The sequence below is a fragment of the Oncorhynchus clarkii genome, chromosome 2 (assembly GCF_045791955.1).
Source record: "Oncorhynchus clarkii lewisi isolate Uvic-CL-2024 chromosome 2, UVic_Ocla_1.0, whole genome shotgun sequence".
Lineage (NCBI taxonomy): Eukaryota > Metazoa > Chordata > Actinopteri > Salmoniformes > Salmonidae > Oncorhynchus > Oncorhynchus clarkii.
The window spans coordinates 38,284,596-38,301,278 of record NC_092148.1 but is presented as its reverse complement, the minus strand read 5'-3'; the positions used below and the strand labels follow the sequence as shown (position 1 = coordinate 38,301,278).

Sequence of the window (16,683 nt, the reverse complement as noted above, 5' to 3'; positions counted from 1 at the left end):
AAACATTAGGGATATGTACGTCGGAAGTTTACATACACTTAGGTTGGAGTCATTAAAACTAGTTTTTCAACCACTCCACAAATTTCTTGTTAACAAACTATAGTTTTAGCAAGTCAGTTAGGACATCTACTTTGTGCATGACTGTTACGGTTTTCTTGCGGTGAAGGAGAGGAGGACCAAAATGCAGCGTGGTAATTTTGATACATGTTGAATAAACAAATAAACACAAACGATACAAAACAAGAACCGTAACGTGAAAACCTAAACAGCCTATCTGGTGCAAACAGAGACAGGAACAATCACCCACGAAACACTCAAAGAATATGGCTGCCTAAATATGGTTCCCAATCAGAGACAACGATAAACACCTGCCTCTGATTGAGAACCACTTCAGGCAACCATAGACTTTTCCAGATAACCCCACTATACCACAATCCCAATACCTACAAAAACCCCAAGACAAAACACACCACATAATTAACCCATGTCACACCCTGGCCTAACCAAAATAATAAAGAAAACACAACATACTAAGACCAGGGCATGACAATGACACAAGTATTTTTTCCAACAATTGTTTACAGACAGATTATTTCACTTATAATTCACTGTATCACAATGCCAGTGGGTCAGAAGTTGCATACACCAAGTTGACTGTGCCTTTAAACAGCTTGGAAAATTCCAGAAAATGATGTCATGGCTTTAGAATCTTCTGATATAAACATTTGAGTAATTTGGAGGTGTACCTGTCGATGTATTTCAAGGCCTACCTTCAAACTCAGTGCTTCTTTGCTTGACATCATGGAAAATCAAGAGAAATCAGCCAAGACCTCAGACAAATAAAGGTGTAGACTTCTACAAGTCTGGTTCATCATTGGGAGCAATTTCCAAACACTTGAAGGTACCATGTTCATCTGTACAAACAATAGTACACAAGTATAAACACCATGGGACCACGCAGCCGTCATACCACTCAGGATGGAGACGCGTTCTGTCTCCTAGAGATGAACGTACTTGTTGCAAAAAGTGCAAAATCAATCCCAGAACAACAGCAAAGGACCTTGTGAAGATGCTAGATGAAACAGGTACAAATGCATCTATATCCACAGTAAAACGAGCCCTATATGGATATAACCTTAAAGGCCACTCAGCAAGGAAGAAGCCACTGCTCCAAAACCGCCATTAAAAAAGCCAGACTACAGTTTGCAACTGCATATGGGGACAAGATCGTACTTTTTGGTGAAATGTCCTCTGGTCTGATGAAACAAAAATAGAACTCTTTGGCCATAATGACCATCATTATGTTTGGAGGAAAAAGGGGGAGTCTTGCATGCCAAAGAACACCATCCCAACCGTGAAGCACAGGGGTGGCAGCATTATATTGTGGGGGTGCTTCGCTGCAGGAAGGACTGGTGCACTTCACAAAATTGATGGCATCATGAGGAAAGGAAAATTATGTGGATATATTGAAGCATCATATCAAGACATCAGTCAGGAAGTTAAAGCTTGGTCGCAAATGGGTCTTCCAAATGCACATTGACACCAAGCATACTTCCAAAGTTGTGGCAAAATGGCTCAAGGACAACAAAGTCAAAGTATTGGAGTGGTCATCACAAAGATCTCAATCGTATACACTTTTTTTGTGGGCAGATCTGAAAATGTGTGTGTGAGCAAGGAGGCCTACAAACGTGACTCAATTACACCAGCTCTGTCAGGAGGAATGGGCCAAAATTCACCCAACTTATTGTGGGAAGCTTGTGGAAGGATTCCCAAAACGTTTGAACCAAGTTAAACAATTTAAAGGCGATGCTACCAAATACTAATTGAGTGTATTTAAACTTCTGACACACTGGGAATGTGATGAAAGAAATAAAAGCTGAAATAAATCCTTCTATCTGCTTTTATTGTGACATTTCACATTCTTAAAATAAAGTGGTGATCCTGGCTGACCTAAGACAGGGCATTTCTACTAGGATTAAATGTCAGGAATTTAAATGTATTTGGCTAAGTTGTATGTAAACTTTCGATTTCAACTGTATACATGAAGGGATGTGTGAAGATTTATCTTATACCCACAGCATTTGATGAGTGTAAGTGAGCGTGTTTGTTTGCATGTGTGTAGTGTACATGCAAACACATTCTTTGTGTGGTAGCTGTATCTTATTATGTTCCACTGTTGCAGGAATGTGTGAGGGAATACGTGCTTTTCTAAGAATGTGTGTTTGTTTCTCTCTCTTTCTCTTTGTGTGTGAGAATGTTTGTGTATGTGTGGGTCTCTCTTTCAAATAATTTAAATGGGGCTTTATTGGTATGGGAAATCTTTCTCTCTACTGTGCCTTGAGGAAGGTAACTTGCTGTAGAAATTATTGTTGATAAATAATGTATTGGATCAGTGGAGCAATGCAGTTTGTGGCAACCTTTGTGCCGCTGGCCTGCACTTCACTCAGTTGTGCATTCATTTACCCTTCTCCAGAGATCTTATACGGTACTCCCAAGCCCCCAGCCGAGCCCAGTCCGGCGGCCCCTCCACTGAATGTGAGTGAGGTGCTGCTTCCCGGAGCCCGGCCCAGCATCAAGGGCAAGTGGAAGAGGAACCAGTCGGTCAGAAACATGCAGCAGCAAGCCAGCCTGGAGCCGCCCGAGGAAGAGGAGGAAAGCAGCCCCCCCGTGGTCAATGGGAACGGGGTGGCCATCACACCAGGTGAGCGGTCGTGCAGTGTTGGTGTGTGTATGGGGGAGGGGAGCGGGGAGAAGTTGTGTGTGGCCCTGCGCAGGATCACTCTCTGGGATCACTGTCTGTATGGAATAATGTCTCTAGCCCTTTCAAATTTTACCGGGATAAATAACTGCGAGAAACCGCTATATTATAACCAATGATTTATATGAACAGCATGACATTAAATTATATATGCAGTAGCTAAATCTGGCCTCACACGGCCTTGTCTGCTCTGCTATTATAAGGGCATAAGGCGAGACCCATATGCAGACACAGGAGGCAGATGGTTGAGCTCCGATATTTATTATAACAAGGGGTATGCAAAAGGCAGGTAAGGTACAGACAAGAGTTCATAAACCAGGTCAGGGTCCAAACAGTACAGGGCGTTAGACAGTCTCGAGGTCAGGACAGGCAGGGGTTCAGTAACCAGGTCCGAGGTCAAACAGTAAAGGGCGTTAGGCAGGCTCGAGGTCAGGGCAGGAAGAATGGTCAGGCTGGCGGATTCGGTGTCAGGACAGGCAAGGGTCAAAACCAGGAGGACTAGGAAAAATAGGAGCTAGGAGAAATGATGAGCGACACTTGGGGGGGGTGGCGACAAACACAAGGACAGGTGAAACAGATCAGGTCGTGACAGCTATCAGCATTATCAATCATTAACGCTTAGTGTGTGTCTGAGTGTGTGCGCTATCGTATTTACTATATATTGTTTATGCATATTGTTTGTTCTGAAACTGTACATGCAACCTTGAAATGCTCCCGGGTGGTGCAGCGGTCATCTCAGTGCTTGAGGTATCACTACGGACCCTGGTTTTATTCCAGGCTGTATCACAACAGGCCGTGATTAGGAGTTGCATAGGGCGGTGCGCAATTGGCCCAGCGTCATCTGGGTTAGTGTTTGACCGGGGTAGGCTGTCATTGTGAAATAAGAATTTGTTCTTAACTGACTTGCTTTGTTTACTATAAATAAATAACATGCAGTTAGTTGGCCTACGGGAACAAAACTTGGCTTCAATTTTTGAGCTACAGGTTGGTATTGTAGGCCAAGAAATGTTGGCTGTGGAGCAGAGCTTCACTAAAACAAATGCCACTGAGGCAGAATGGGGGGGAGAGTTGGCAGAAACGTGTCCTAGAACGGTGCAGTCTTACCTCAAGCCGACGCATCACTGGATGAAATTAGCAGAAATTACTGCGAGCAACGGGTTCTCCTACCATGCCATTGCAAACAGAATTGTGCTACACACAACATCTACCATATCTGCCAGACTGTTCCACCACATGCTGTGCAATGTGTGCAAACACACACATGCCTGTGTGTGTACAAGCGCATGTACATACACACACACACATGCACAGGGGCACACAAACGCAGAGTCACAGCCAAGCCAACACAGGGCCTATGTCCCTCAGGAGAGAGAGATGGAAAGAGAGAGAGAAATAGGAAGAGGGCATAGCAGCAGCACCCCTGATAAATTGCAATACAAATAATTACTGTGTGTATATATATATATATATATATATATATATATATATATATATATATATATATATATATATATATACATACATACATACATACATACATACATACATACATACATACATACATACATACATACATACATACATACATACATACATACATACATACATACATACATACATACACACACACACACACACACACTAAATAAATACTTGTCAGCAACCCCACCCCAAATCATCTTCTTTTAAATGAGAGACATAGAGAGACAGATGAAGACTTCAGGGGTCAAAGAATGAATGAGTCAGAGAGAGAGGTGGAGGAGGGGCTGAAAGAAGGGGCGCAACCGAGGAGGGAGATAGGGAAGGAGAGATTTGGAGATAGAGAGCGAGGCAGATGGAGAGATGGATAAAGAGACAGAGACAGGGGGAGAGAAAGGGAGAGGGATAGATGGAGAAAGAGAGCTGTGTAAGTATTAATGGAAACCAGGACAGAGAGCAGTAGAGGGTCCACACATCCAGGCTGTATCACAACCGGCTGTGATTGGGAGTCCCATAGGGCGGCTCACAATTGGCCCAGCGCCATCCGGGTTTTGCCGGTGTAGGCCGCCATTGTAAATAAGAATTTGTTCTTAATGGACTTGCCTAGTTAAATAAAGGTTAAATAAACATTTTGAAAATGGAATTCAAAGAGGGAGAATATTGAGAGCAAAAGTAATGGAGAGAAGAGAAAAGAAATGAGTGGCACAGAGGGATGGAGAAATAGGTCCCAAACCCAAAAGGGATCTCCTATGGGGACAGCCGTATTACCCTCTTGGGTGTGTGTGTGTGCGCGTGTGCATTGCTGTTGGAACACAAATGTCCAAATACACACCCCGTGACACAAACACAGAAACAGGAGAGGGAGGTAAGAAAAGACACCTATGGGACAGAAATCTAGTGGGATCTACTATTGATTGGCTATGAGTGTGAACCCAGTGTAGCAAGAGAAACAACACTTGAGGAACAACACATACATGGATACGCATACACAGACGTATTTTCAGTTGAAGGCAAGGACAAACTATCGAGACACTGACAGCCCATCCTGTAGTTTCCTTTACAGATTTAGGATCAGCTTCCCCTCCCCCATTAGTGGGGTAAATGCAAAACGGAACCTAGATCAGCGTATATGGGAAAATTCACCCTATGCCCCATACACCCAGTCTTTGAAGCAAAGTTTTCACTCCTACCTGTTAGCAGTTGATGTTATTCTTCAATAACACAAACCCCAAAACAAATCAGGGGGAGCAAAATGTGTTTATTCAGAGAGGACAAATCATAGATGTTATGCTGGGAGGTAATGTTCATTCCACCGGTCCTCAGCTTTTCACCCCCGGACAAAGGAACAGGATGCCATTTATAATCCTCCATCATAGCCTGGGGTTGACCAATCAGAAGTCCTTGCAGTACCACTGGGCCAATGGCTAAAAAACAAGTACCCTGCTCCAGACTCAATGTTCAGAACGTAGCACACGTAGCTCTGAATTCATGAGTGACATTGCACAGATTCTAAACAGCTGTTTAACTGAAACCGAACTCCTATTTACAATTCCCTATTGACCAATAGTACTCTAGTTTTAAGTCCTCTTGTCCTCCGCGTTGTGTATTTATCTTCAAAATGTTCTTATATACCGAACAGCATATTCATAAAGTGGGCTACAGTTTTCTCTAACCCAATGTGAATACATGGATGTTAGAAGGTCTTTGTAGAGCTCTAGTGGATAACACTAACAGGAACATCATAGCGTGTGTTTAAAGACAGGTAATGTATTCTGTGTGTTCGTGTATCCCTAATCTGCTCTGTGGGACACTTAAGAGTGTGAAAGAGTCTTTGGACCACTAGAGCTGTGTTCTTCTTTGCTCAGCATTAATCCATAGGGAAGTGTTTTTCTCTAGAGGGCTCTCTATCCACCACGAAGGGGCCATTTTCAGAGTTGAGATCGTTCATCAATGCATACCTGCCTGACTATATTAGACACCTGCCAAATCTCATAACACACTGAGAGATGTTTAGCATCAACTAACCACATTGCTATATCATACAATCTGATGCCCTACTGCACAGTTGATGACGTAGCGCGCAACCATTGGTTGATGCAATGCAATGTTCGCAATGCAGTCAGCCAGGAACGCCACCAATGTCAATGCAGATCTCTGAAGTCAGCAGATCTCAAGTCAAAATCAGCCCAAAGGGACTATAGGGACTGAGGTGTATGAGAAAAGACCATACTGTATGAAGCGTTTGGATTTGTTTCTCGCTACAGAGACAAGCGAGCATGAGGACAAGAGCACAGATGGGTCGGGGGAGGTTTCTGTGGTGGAGGACCCGACACTGCCCCCTCCCGCCACTGAGCCCCCCACAGAGGGAGAGGAGCCCCCTGAGGTGGACTCCCCCAAATCACCCCCCAAACTCCCCGAGGGGGATAAGGAGGAACTGGGACCCCTGCCTGACAACTGGGAGATGGCCTACACAGAGAAAGGAGAGGTCTACTTCATAGAGTAAGTGTGTGTTTATGTGGGGGGACGGTGACGCACGCATGCACACACACTAGCAATGGTCATCAAAATTGTTAAACTTTTTTAACAGCAATTCTAATAAAACAGTTGGACAATGGATTTTTGAATGTTACAAATACATCAGGTGTTCACTGAATTATAGCACATAAAACATTTTACTGGGTAAATAATGAATGGAGTTCAGGGAATTTGGTGGGAATTCAGGTATTTTCTTAGTGGTGGTGGCTGCATCATGCATGGCATTTCATTCAGCACAATAAGTCTTTTTGCAGTATTAATTTAGTGCCTTATTGCAAACAGAATGCTTGTTTTGGAATATTTTCATTCGGTACAGGCTTCCTTGTTTACACAGTAATTTATGTTAGTATTGTGGAGTAACTACAATGTTGATGATCCATCCTCAGTTCTCTCTTATCACAGCCATAAAAACTCTGTTTTAAAATCACCATTGGCCTCATGGTGAAATCCCTGAGCGGTTTCCTTATTTTCTGGCAAAGTAGTGAGGAAGGGTGCCTGTATCTTTGTCGAAATGCTAACAGTTTCTACACCCAAGCCATAAAACTCTTGAACACCTAACCAAATGTCAAACCAGAGTATTTGCATTGCCCCCACCCTCCTATTTTACACCGATGCTACTCTCTGTTATCATCTATGCATAGTCTCTTTAATAAATCTACCTACGTGTACCTATTACCTCAACTAACCGGTGCTCCCGCACATTGACCACTGTATATAGTCTCGCTATTGTTATTTTACTGTTGCTCTTTAATTACTTGTTACTTTTATTTCTTATTTGTATTTTTTTTTAACTTAATTGTTGGTTAGGGGCTTGCAAGTAAGCATTTCACCTGTTGTATTTGGCACATGTGACTAATACGATTTGATTAGCAAAAAAAACTGCTTTGTCATTATGGGATGTTGTGTGTGAATTGATCAGGGGAAAAAACGATACATTTTAGAGTAAGGCTGTAACAAAATGTGGAAAAAGTCAAGGGTCTGAATACTTTGCGAAGGCACTATTTAGGCTTGCAATAACAAAAGGGTTGAATTCTCGTTGACTCAAGACATGAAGCTTTTCGTTTGTAATTAATTTGTAAACATTTCTAAAAACAGAATTCCACTTTGACATTATGGGGTAGTGTGTGTAGATTAGTGACACAATCTAAATTTAATAAAGTTTAAATTCAGGCTGTAACACAAATGTAAATATTTTCTGAAGGTACTGTAAGTGTCGAGATGTGTTAAATCTCTGATGAAGCTTTAGCGTTCTTATACAGTAGATGCAACAGAAATACAATATATTCCATTAATCCATTTCAGCCATCACCAGGGTGTTTGACAGGTCATTTTACACACACACAAACTGTTTCTCTCTCTCTCTGTCTTTCTAATGAGGAGCAGAGGGACAAATAGAGAATATATGGCAGTTTTGTTCACCTTAAATATCTCACCCTCTCACTCACACACAACCTCTGTCCTGCCCATTTCAACTCCACATAAAACATTGTAAAAAAAACACATTCACAGGGGATGGGGTTCATTCTCTTTTTTTTAAATGAGAGGTAAATTCCACCCTCCTTTCATATTTTTGTAGGATATTCAGACAGTACAGAAGCAGTGGTATACAGGATAGGTAATGAAAGTATAAAAGGTGGTCGCAGGGATTGAATCTACAAACTTTGGGTACTAATGTGATTTTTTTTAAGGGTATTGCCACTCAACCTCTCTCTCCTCTCCATTTATGTACTGTATCTCTTTCTCCTCATCCCCCCTCTCTGTCCTCCTCCAGTCACAACACCAAAACCACATCATGGCTGGATCCTCGGCTGGCAAAGAAGGCCAAACCACCTGAGGAGTGCAAAGAGGACGGTGAGTGTTTTTGTTTTTATGTAAATGCACAAATCTATGTTTATGCATGAGGTATCTCTTCTTCTCTTCAAAAAGTATGTGGACACCTGTTCATCGAACATAACGTTCTAAAGTCATGGGCATTTAATATGGAGTTGGTCCCCCCTTTGCTGCTATAACAGCCCCCACTCTTCTAGGAAGACTTTCCACTAGATGTTGGAACATTGCTGCGGGGACTTGCTTCCATTCAGCCACAAGAGTATTAGTGAGGTCGGTTACTGATGTGGGGCGATTAGGCCCGGCTTGCAGTCACAGTTTCAATTTTTCCCAACAGTGTTCGATGGGGTTGAGGTCAGGGCTCTGTGCAGGACAGTCAAGTACACACCGATCTCGACAATCCATTTCTGCATGGACCTCACTATGTGCACGGGGGCATTGTAATGCTGAAACAGGAAAGGGTCTACCCCAAACTGTTGCCACGATGTTGGAAGCACAGAATTGTCTAGAATGTATGCTGTAGCTTTAAGATTTCCCTTCACTGGAACTAAGGGGCCCAGTCCGAACTATGTTACACATTGTCAATTTTACTTTTTGTGTGAGTGTGTATGCTTGTTGAATAGACCGATACCATTAATTATACTTCACCAAACTTTATAGTTGGCACAATGCATTTGGGCAGGTAGCATTCTCCTGGCATCCGCCAAACCCAGATTCGTCCGTCGGACTGGCAGATGAAGCGTAGTTAATCACTCCAGAGAATGCGTTTCCACTGCTCCAGAGTCCATTGGCAGCAAGCTTTACACCACTCCAGCCGACGCTTGGCATTCCGCATGGTGATTTTAGTCTTTTAGGCTGCTCGGCCATGGAAACCCATTTCATGAAACTCCCAATGAACAGTTATTGTGCTGACGTTGCTTCCAGAGGCAGTTTGGAACTTGGTAGTGAGTGTTGTAACTGAGGACAGATGATTTTTATACACTACGCTCTTCAGCACTCAGCGGTCCCGTTCTGTGAGCTTGTGTGGCCTACCAGTTCGCAGCTAAACCGTTGTTGCTCCAAGACATTTACACTTCACAATAACATCACTTACATTTGACTCGGGCAACTCTTGCAGGGCAGACATTTAACTAATAAATAACTGACTTGTTGGAAAGGTGGCATCCTATGACGGTGCCACGTTGAAACTCACTGAGCTCTTCAATAAGGCCATTCTACTGCCAATATTCCCTTATGGAGATTGCATGGCTGTGTGCTAGATTTTATACACCTGTCAGCAACGGTTGTGGCTGAAATAGCCGAATCACCTAATTTGAAGGGTGTCCACATACTTTTATTTATATAGTGTATCTATATATTGCCATACACTGAGTGTACAAAACATTAGGAACACCAGTTTATGTATTTCTGTCTTTTAGCTGTTATTGTTTATTACTGTTCTGTAGTATGTCATGTTTTGTGTGGACCACAGGAAGAGCACCTGCTGCTTTCGCAAAAGCTAATGGGGATCCTAATAAAATACCAAATACTAATATTGAGTTCCCATCCACTTTTGCCCTCAGTACAGCCTCAATTTGTTGGGGCATGGACTTTACAAGATGTTGAAAGCATTCCACAGAGATGCTGGTCCATGTTGACTCCAATGCTTCCCACTGTTGTGTCAAGTTTGCTGGAAATCCTTTGGGTGGTGGACCATTCTTGTTACATGGGAAACTGTTGTGTATGAAAAACCCAGCAGGGTTGCAGTTCTTGACACACTCAAACCGGTGCTCCTGGCACCTACTACCGTACCCCGTTCAAGGGCACTTAAATATTTTGTCTTGTCGATTTACCCTCTGATTGGCACGCACACACAATCCATGTTTCAAATGTCTCAAGACTCATAGCTTTCACCTGGATTCACCTGGTCAGTCTATGTAATGGAAAGAGCAGGTGTTCCTAATGTTATGTAAATATAAATATTTATAGCTTTCAGTGTTCGGAGATGTTGGCTGAGAGTTACAAGAGTGGAGACTGCAAATCTTACCAAATTACGCAAGATTTTAGTTCTGGGTTAACCGTGATTACTCCCCCCCCCCCCCTCCTCTCTGTCCAGTAAAGGACCTGTGTGTGACGGGAATTATAATAGCTCCTTTATCCCTCTTTTGAATCTATTTTTATTCTCTCTCTCACTCCCGACTGGGATATTCTCAAGAATACCTAAAACATTCAACTGGATAGTTAATTAACATATGCTGTTAAAACAGGGAATTGCTGCCATATTGCCTCCACATATTCAGTCAGTATATGTCCTTCTAAATCAGCAAGGGCAAAGAAACAGGAAATTAAGAAAAGGAGAATAGGACAGGATATAGTAAGTGTAGGGTTTTATGACATAGGAAGGGAAAAAAATAGGAAAGGAAATGAGAATAGGACGTGGGAACGGAATGGGACGTAGGAAAGGAAGGGATATTAAATGGGAAGGGTATGCAAACAGGAAATCAAGGGAAGGGAAGAGGTTTTATGAAGGAAGGGGAGAGGAAATAGGGCTGGAAAAGGAAGGGAATGGAATATGATATAGGAAGGGAAGAGACTAGGACATTGGAAAGGAAGGTGAGGGTTTAAGGACATAGGATAGGGAAGGAAATAAGACAGAAGGGGATACGATGTAGAAATGGAGTGTGGGGGGGGGGGGGGGGGGGGGTTCTAGGACATAGGAATGGAATGGGAGGATTTAGAAAAGGGTGGGTTTCAGGATATAGGAAGGGAATGGGACATAGGAAAGGAATGGAGGGAGGAAGTAGTAAGGGAAATTAATTAAGGAAATAGGACCTAAGAAAGGAGGAGAATAAGACATTGGAAGGGGATAGAATATAGGAAAGGAAGGGAGGACATAGGAAAGGAAATTAAGGAAGGAAATAGGAGACAGGAAAGGAGGGGAATAGGACATTGGAAAGGAATGGGAGAGTTTAGGAAAGGGTGGGTTTTAGGACAAATGAAGGGAAGGGAATTAGGACATGGGAAAGGAAATGAAGAAAGGAAATAGGACATAAGAAAGGAGGAGAATCTGACATCGGAAGGGAAGAGTTTAGGATATAGGTAGGGAAGTGTTCAATAATATAGGAAGGGAAGCCTGTTTTTAGTATTGGTACATTACACAGCCCCAATGTTGTTTGTCGTTGTTTGCTGCCAGTCTGACTGAAGAATTCTGGGATTTCCTGGAGCCTCACAGCTACAAACAGGGAGGCAGAAACAAATACATGTTTACTTTCATCAACCTTCCCCTTTTCTCTCGCCCCCCACATCCTTTTCCTCTCTCTTTCCTTTGAATCCTCTATGTCCTTCACTCTCCCAATGTCAGCCTCTTGCTCTCCTGCTGTGTTGAGACTTTTTGTCTTGCTTTAAATGAAACATTCTCATTTCATTAAAACCTCACCCCCCCATTAAAATAAAACACCCAAATATATCCTGTACAGCATACATGTACCATACTCACCTTTCCCTCTACCACACGATACAAAACACCACCACAATAACCAAAAAACCTCACCACTTCTACAACAGACAGCCCCCCCAATACACCATATCTTCTGAAACATCTCCACACTTATTTTATAGTACTCAAATTCTACACTAAGGCGCGCAGAGACCATCCCTTTAGATAATAGTAAAGGGTATGTTACCCCCCCACCCACCCTGTTCCTCCAAATAGCCAACTTTGCCTGAGCAAACAGAAAATTCAACAAAACACATTTTGCCTTTTCCTTATTTGAATACCTATACCCCATTATAAAAATCCCAACAGTAAAAAACACGCCCAACCTCTCACACAGACATTCCAACACAGACATTAATGGCATTAACCTGGCACACACAGAAAACACATGAATCACAGTTTCTCTCATAACACAGAAGAACACCCTTGCCCGACTCCCGTGCCAACACCCGTGTTCAACCCATGCCAACCAGCTGTTAGTGGCCAGGGCTCCATGTAGAACCCTCCACTGGAAGTCCCCTGACCTCTTTAGTGCTGGTGGTTTGTAGAACCCCCTCCATCTAAAACCCACCATACTCTCCTCCCCACATACCCCCTGCCACTGATGTAACTTCACTCCCTTCGCTCCTAATGTTACTCACCTTAATGCAGAGGTTGTAGAGGGCTTTACCTCCCCACCCCGTCAAACTCCCCCAGGCTCGGAATGTTAAATTCTAACAAGTCCTCCAGACCCCCTTGCCAGTCCCCAGTCTCCGACGTCACCTGCAGTGGCAGAAACATTGGTGGCCCCTCCCCCTTTGGCCACTCAAACACCCCTCTTACCGGCTCAGACAGTGCGTCCTGGACCTCCTCCAGGAATCTCCCCAGCAGCCTAAGATACATTATTCCTGTTTGTTGTGCCAGGACTTCCGGGGTTTTCCACCCCTTCTCTCCCAGCAGTCGCAGGTCACCCAGCCTTTGTAAACCCGCTGCCATCAGTTGCCTCTGCAAGGGTGGCTGACTGAACCGATCTCAAAGGGATGGCTGGGTTGTGGAAGATAGGCTCCTCCCACACCCACAGCCCAGGCTCCACATCCCCTTCTCGTGTGGTCCTTAGCAGCTGCCAGGCCCTCAGCATTGCAGAGTAAACATCAGAGACCTGCTGTACTCAGCCCCTCCAGCCTCATGAGGAACAGTTGCCGGTCCAACCCTAATCCGCCAGCTCTCCTCAGCAGCGCATGCTGGCTCCCTCCAGCCAACATCAGTATGGTACAGCAGTCTCTGCACCACCTTTAGTCAGGAAGCAGCCACCCTGCTCTCCAGTTCCACCAGGCCCTGTCCTCCTTCGTGGATGGTCAAGTACAACACTGCGCCTTCAACCAGTGATGGCCCGACCAGAAAAAGTCCACCAGCTTATAGGGCATCCTTGTCTAATGCTCAGTCTCACCCAGACTGGCCTACTGAGCCCTCTTCCCACCTTGACTATACATGATGCCCCAGCATACAATAGATTCATACAAGTCAAAAAACTTTTCCCAAAAACAGACATCACATTAAACAGATACTCATGGTCCACTCTATCAAAAGCCTTCTCTGATCTGATCTAAAGAGACCAGTCCAAAGTTCACATTAGAACCTCTCGACAAGTCCAACATGTCCCTGGTTAAGAACAAGTTGTCCATGATTGAGCATCCCGGTACACAATATGTTTGGTTCTTAGGTACTGATGAGTCCTGATGTGACTTCAGTCTGTTAGAGAGGACCTTGGCAAATATCTTGTAGTCCGCACAGAGCAATGCCATAGGCCTCCAGTTCTTAAGTTCAAACAAGTCCCCTTTTTTGGGCAGGAGAGTCAGAACCGCCCGACGGCAGATTATTGATAACTCTCCTACCCCGACGCATTCACGCAACACCCAAAAGAGGTCCAGTCCAATTGTTCCCCAGAATTCTTTATAAAACTCCACTGGGAGTCCATCAATCCCGGTGCACGACCAGGGGACATCTGGGTTACGGCCTCTGCCAGTTCATGGGACAACAGAGGAATGTCAATTTCATCCGTCTGTGTCAGGGAAAGCTTAGGCTCCTCCCACACCCACAGCCCAGGCTCCACATCCCCTTCTTCTTGTTCTGCGAACAAGACCTGAGCACACATAGGATCACACATTTCTGCCCTATACAACTCAGTATAAAACTCTGCAGGTCGCTCCTGCATCTCCCCACCACAGAGGTCACCTGCCCATCCGACAGCCGTAGACAATGCATGCCTTTTGCTTTCCAAACCAAAGGAGGAGGAGCTGAGAGCATCCATCTCCTTGAGCATGGAGAACCTAGCTCCTACAAGTTTTCCCTTTGCTTTAACCTGGAAAAAACTGCCCAGGTCCCTACATAACTCAGCTAAATTAGCCTGGAGGCCTACATTGCCTTGCCCCACCAGCTCTACCTCCATCTCACTAATACTATGCTCGAGTTCCCCTAAATCTCTCCTTGAAACTGAGGATGAGAGAGCTGTATACTGTTTACGGAAAAGCCAAATTTGGACTTTCCCCACATCCCACCATTGACTCAGAGACTCATACACTATTGTACTCTACTCTATTATACTCTACTCATACGATAGGATGCCTGCCGAGGCCCTGGTGAAATAGACAGCCGAGCCATGGTTATGTGGTGATCCGTAAACCCCACCGGGAGAATGGTAGTGCCCAACAGCCTATTGCTCTGATTCCTGGACATGTAAAAACGTTCAAGTCGGGCTGCACTCACCCTAGCCCCAAAAACCTTCACCCATGTATACTGTCTTGTGTTTGGATGTTTAGTTCTCCAAACATCCACTAGGTCGAACTGATTAATGATGTCCCTTAACACTCCCACTGACAATGAATGAGGCTCTTCCCCATTTCTATCTTTCGGAAAATCCATTGTACAGTTCCAGTCCCCGCCGATCACCAGCGTCTCCTCAGGCGCTACCTGTGAGTTCCTGTCTAAGACATCCAAATAGAGACCTCCTCTCTCTCTCCCTATGTTAGGCACATACACATTTATGTTGTTAATTTCTGCTTAGGAAAACCAGTTCCTAAGAAATATTGTTTGCCAACGAGAACTTACTGAACAGACAGAGACCTCAAAAAAAAACAATTCTGAAAGGTTAGTCCTCTGGGTTTTGCCTGCTACATAAGTTATGTTATACTCACAGGCATGATTCAAACAGTTTTAGAAACTTCAGTGTTTTCCATCCAAATCTACTAATAATATGCATATCTTATATTCTTGGCATGAGTAGCAGGAAGTTGAAATTGGGCATGCTATTTATCCAAAAGTGAAAATGCTGCCCCCTAACCCCAAGAGGTTAACTCAAACAATTTGCATAGACCAGATACCGGAGTTGATGGTGGGCAATACACTCCTGCTAGTGTTAATAGTGCATTATGACTAAGGACCACATTTACAACTAAGCATTCATACTGTTTCGGAACATAAGTTGAAATGGACACAGTGACATCTAGGTTGCATTCAGCAAATATGGCAATGCCTTAACCTCTACCCACTCTGTCTGCTCTGTATACATTTTACCCAGCTAAATGAACATCTGAGTCTGGAACAGAGACACAGAGCCAGGATTCAGATATAATCGATATGTCAGCATGTGATTGTGAGACCAGTATTTCAATCAAATCTAGCTTTTGGATGAAGCTTCTAGCATTCAAATGAATAGTTGTCTTACAGAACAAAGAGGGTGTTCTTTAATGGAAGCCTCTCAAATCTAATCCAGTTAGAATCAGAAATTCCCTAGGGTAGATGTCTAGGCCCCTTGCTTTTTAATTTTTTTACTAACAACATGCCAGAGTGTCTACGTACGCGGATGACTCAACACTATACATGTCAGCTACTACAGTGACTGGAATGACTGCAACACTAAACAAAGAGCTGCAGTTAGTTTCAGATTGGGTGTCAAGTAATAAGTTAGCCCTAAATATTTCTGAAACGTAAAGCATTGTATTTAGAGCAAAACACTCACTAAACCTTGTAATAAATCATGTTGAAATTAAGCAATTTGACATGACTAAACTGCTTGGAGCAACCCTAGATTGTAAACTGTCATGTTCAAAACATATTGATGCATTAGTAGCTAAGAGGGGGAGAAGTCTGTCTATAATAAAGTGGTGCTCTGCCTTCTTAACAACACTATCAACAAGGCAGGTCCTAATCCTAGTTTTGTCGCACCTTGACTACTGTTCAGTCGCGTGGTCAGGTGCCACAAAAAATGACTTAGGAAAACTGCAATTGGCTCAGAACAGGGCAGTACGGCTGGCCCTTGGATGTACACAGAGAGCTAATATTAATAATATGCATGTCAATCTCTCCTGGCTGAAAGTGGAGGAGATATTGACTTTGTCACTTATTTTATTTATGAGAGGTTGAATGCACCGAACTGTCTGTCTAAACTACTGGCACACAGCTCGGACACCCCTGCATACCCCACAAGTCATGCCACAAGAGGTCTCTTCACTGTCCCCAAGTCAGGGCAGACTATGGGAGGCACACAGTACTACATACAGCCATGACTACATGGAACTCTATTCTACATCAAGTAACTGATGCAAGCAGTAACATTAGATTTCAAAACAGAAAA

At 43.7% G+C, this 16,683-nt stretch overlaps 1 protein-coding gene across 1 annotated transcript in view; it reads left to right on the top strand.

Annotated features, from left to right (window-relative positions):
* The window catches only part of LOC139367878 (membrane-associated guanylate kinase, WW and PDZ domain-containing protein 2-like), a 291,127-nt gene that overhangs the window by 143,910 nt on the left and 130,534 nt on the right, over positions 1 to 16,683 (top strand). The window contains 3 exon segments of the mRNA XM_071106232.1: positions 2,474 to 2,701; positions 6,502 to 6,736; positions 8,544 to 8,623. Coding sequence (XP_070962333.1) covers positions 2,474 to 2,701; positions 6,502 to 6,736; positions 8,544 to 8,623 — 543 coding nt within the window.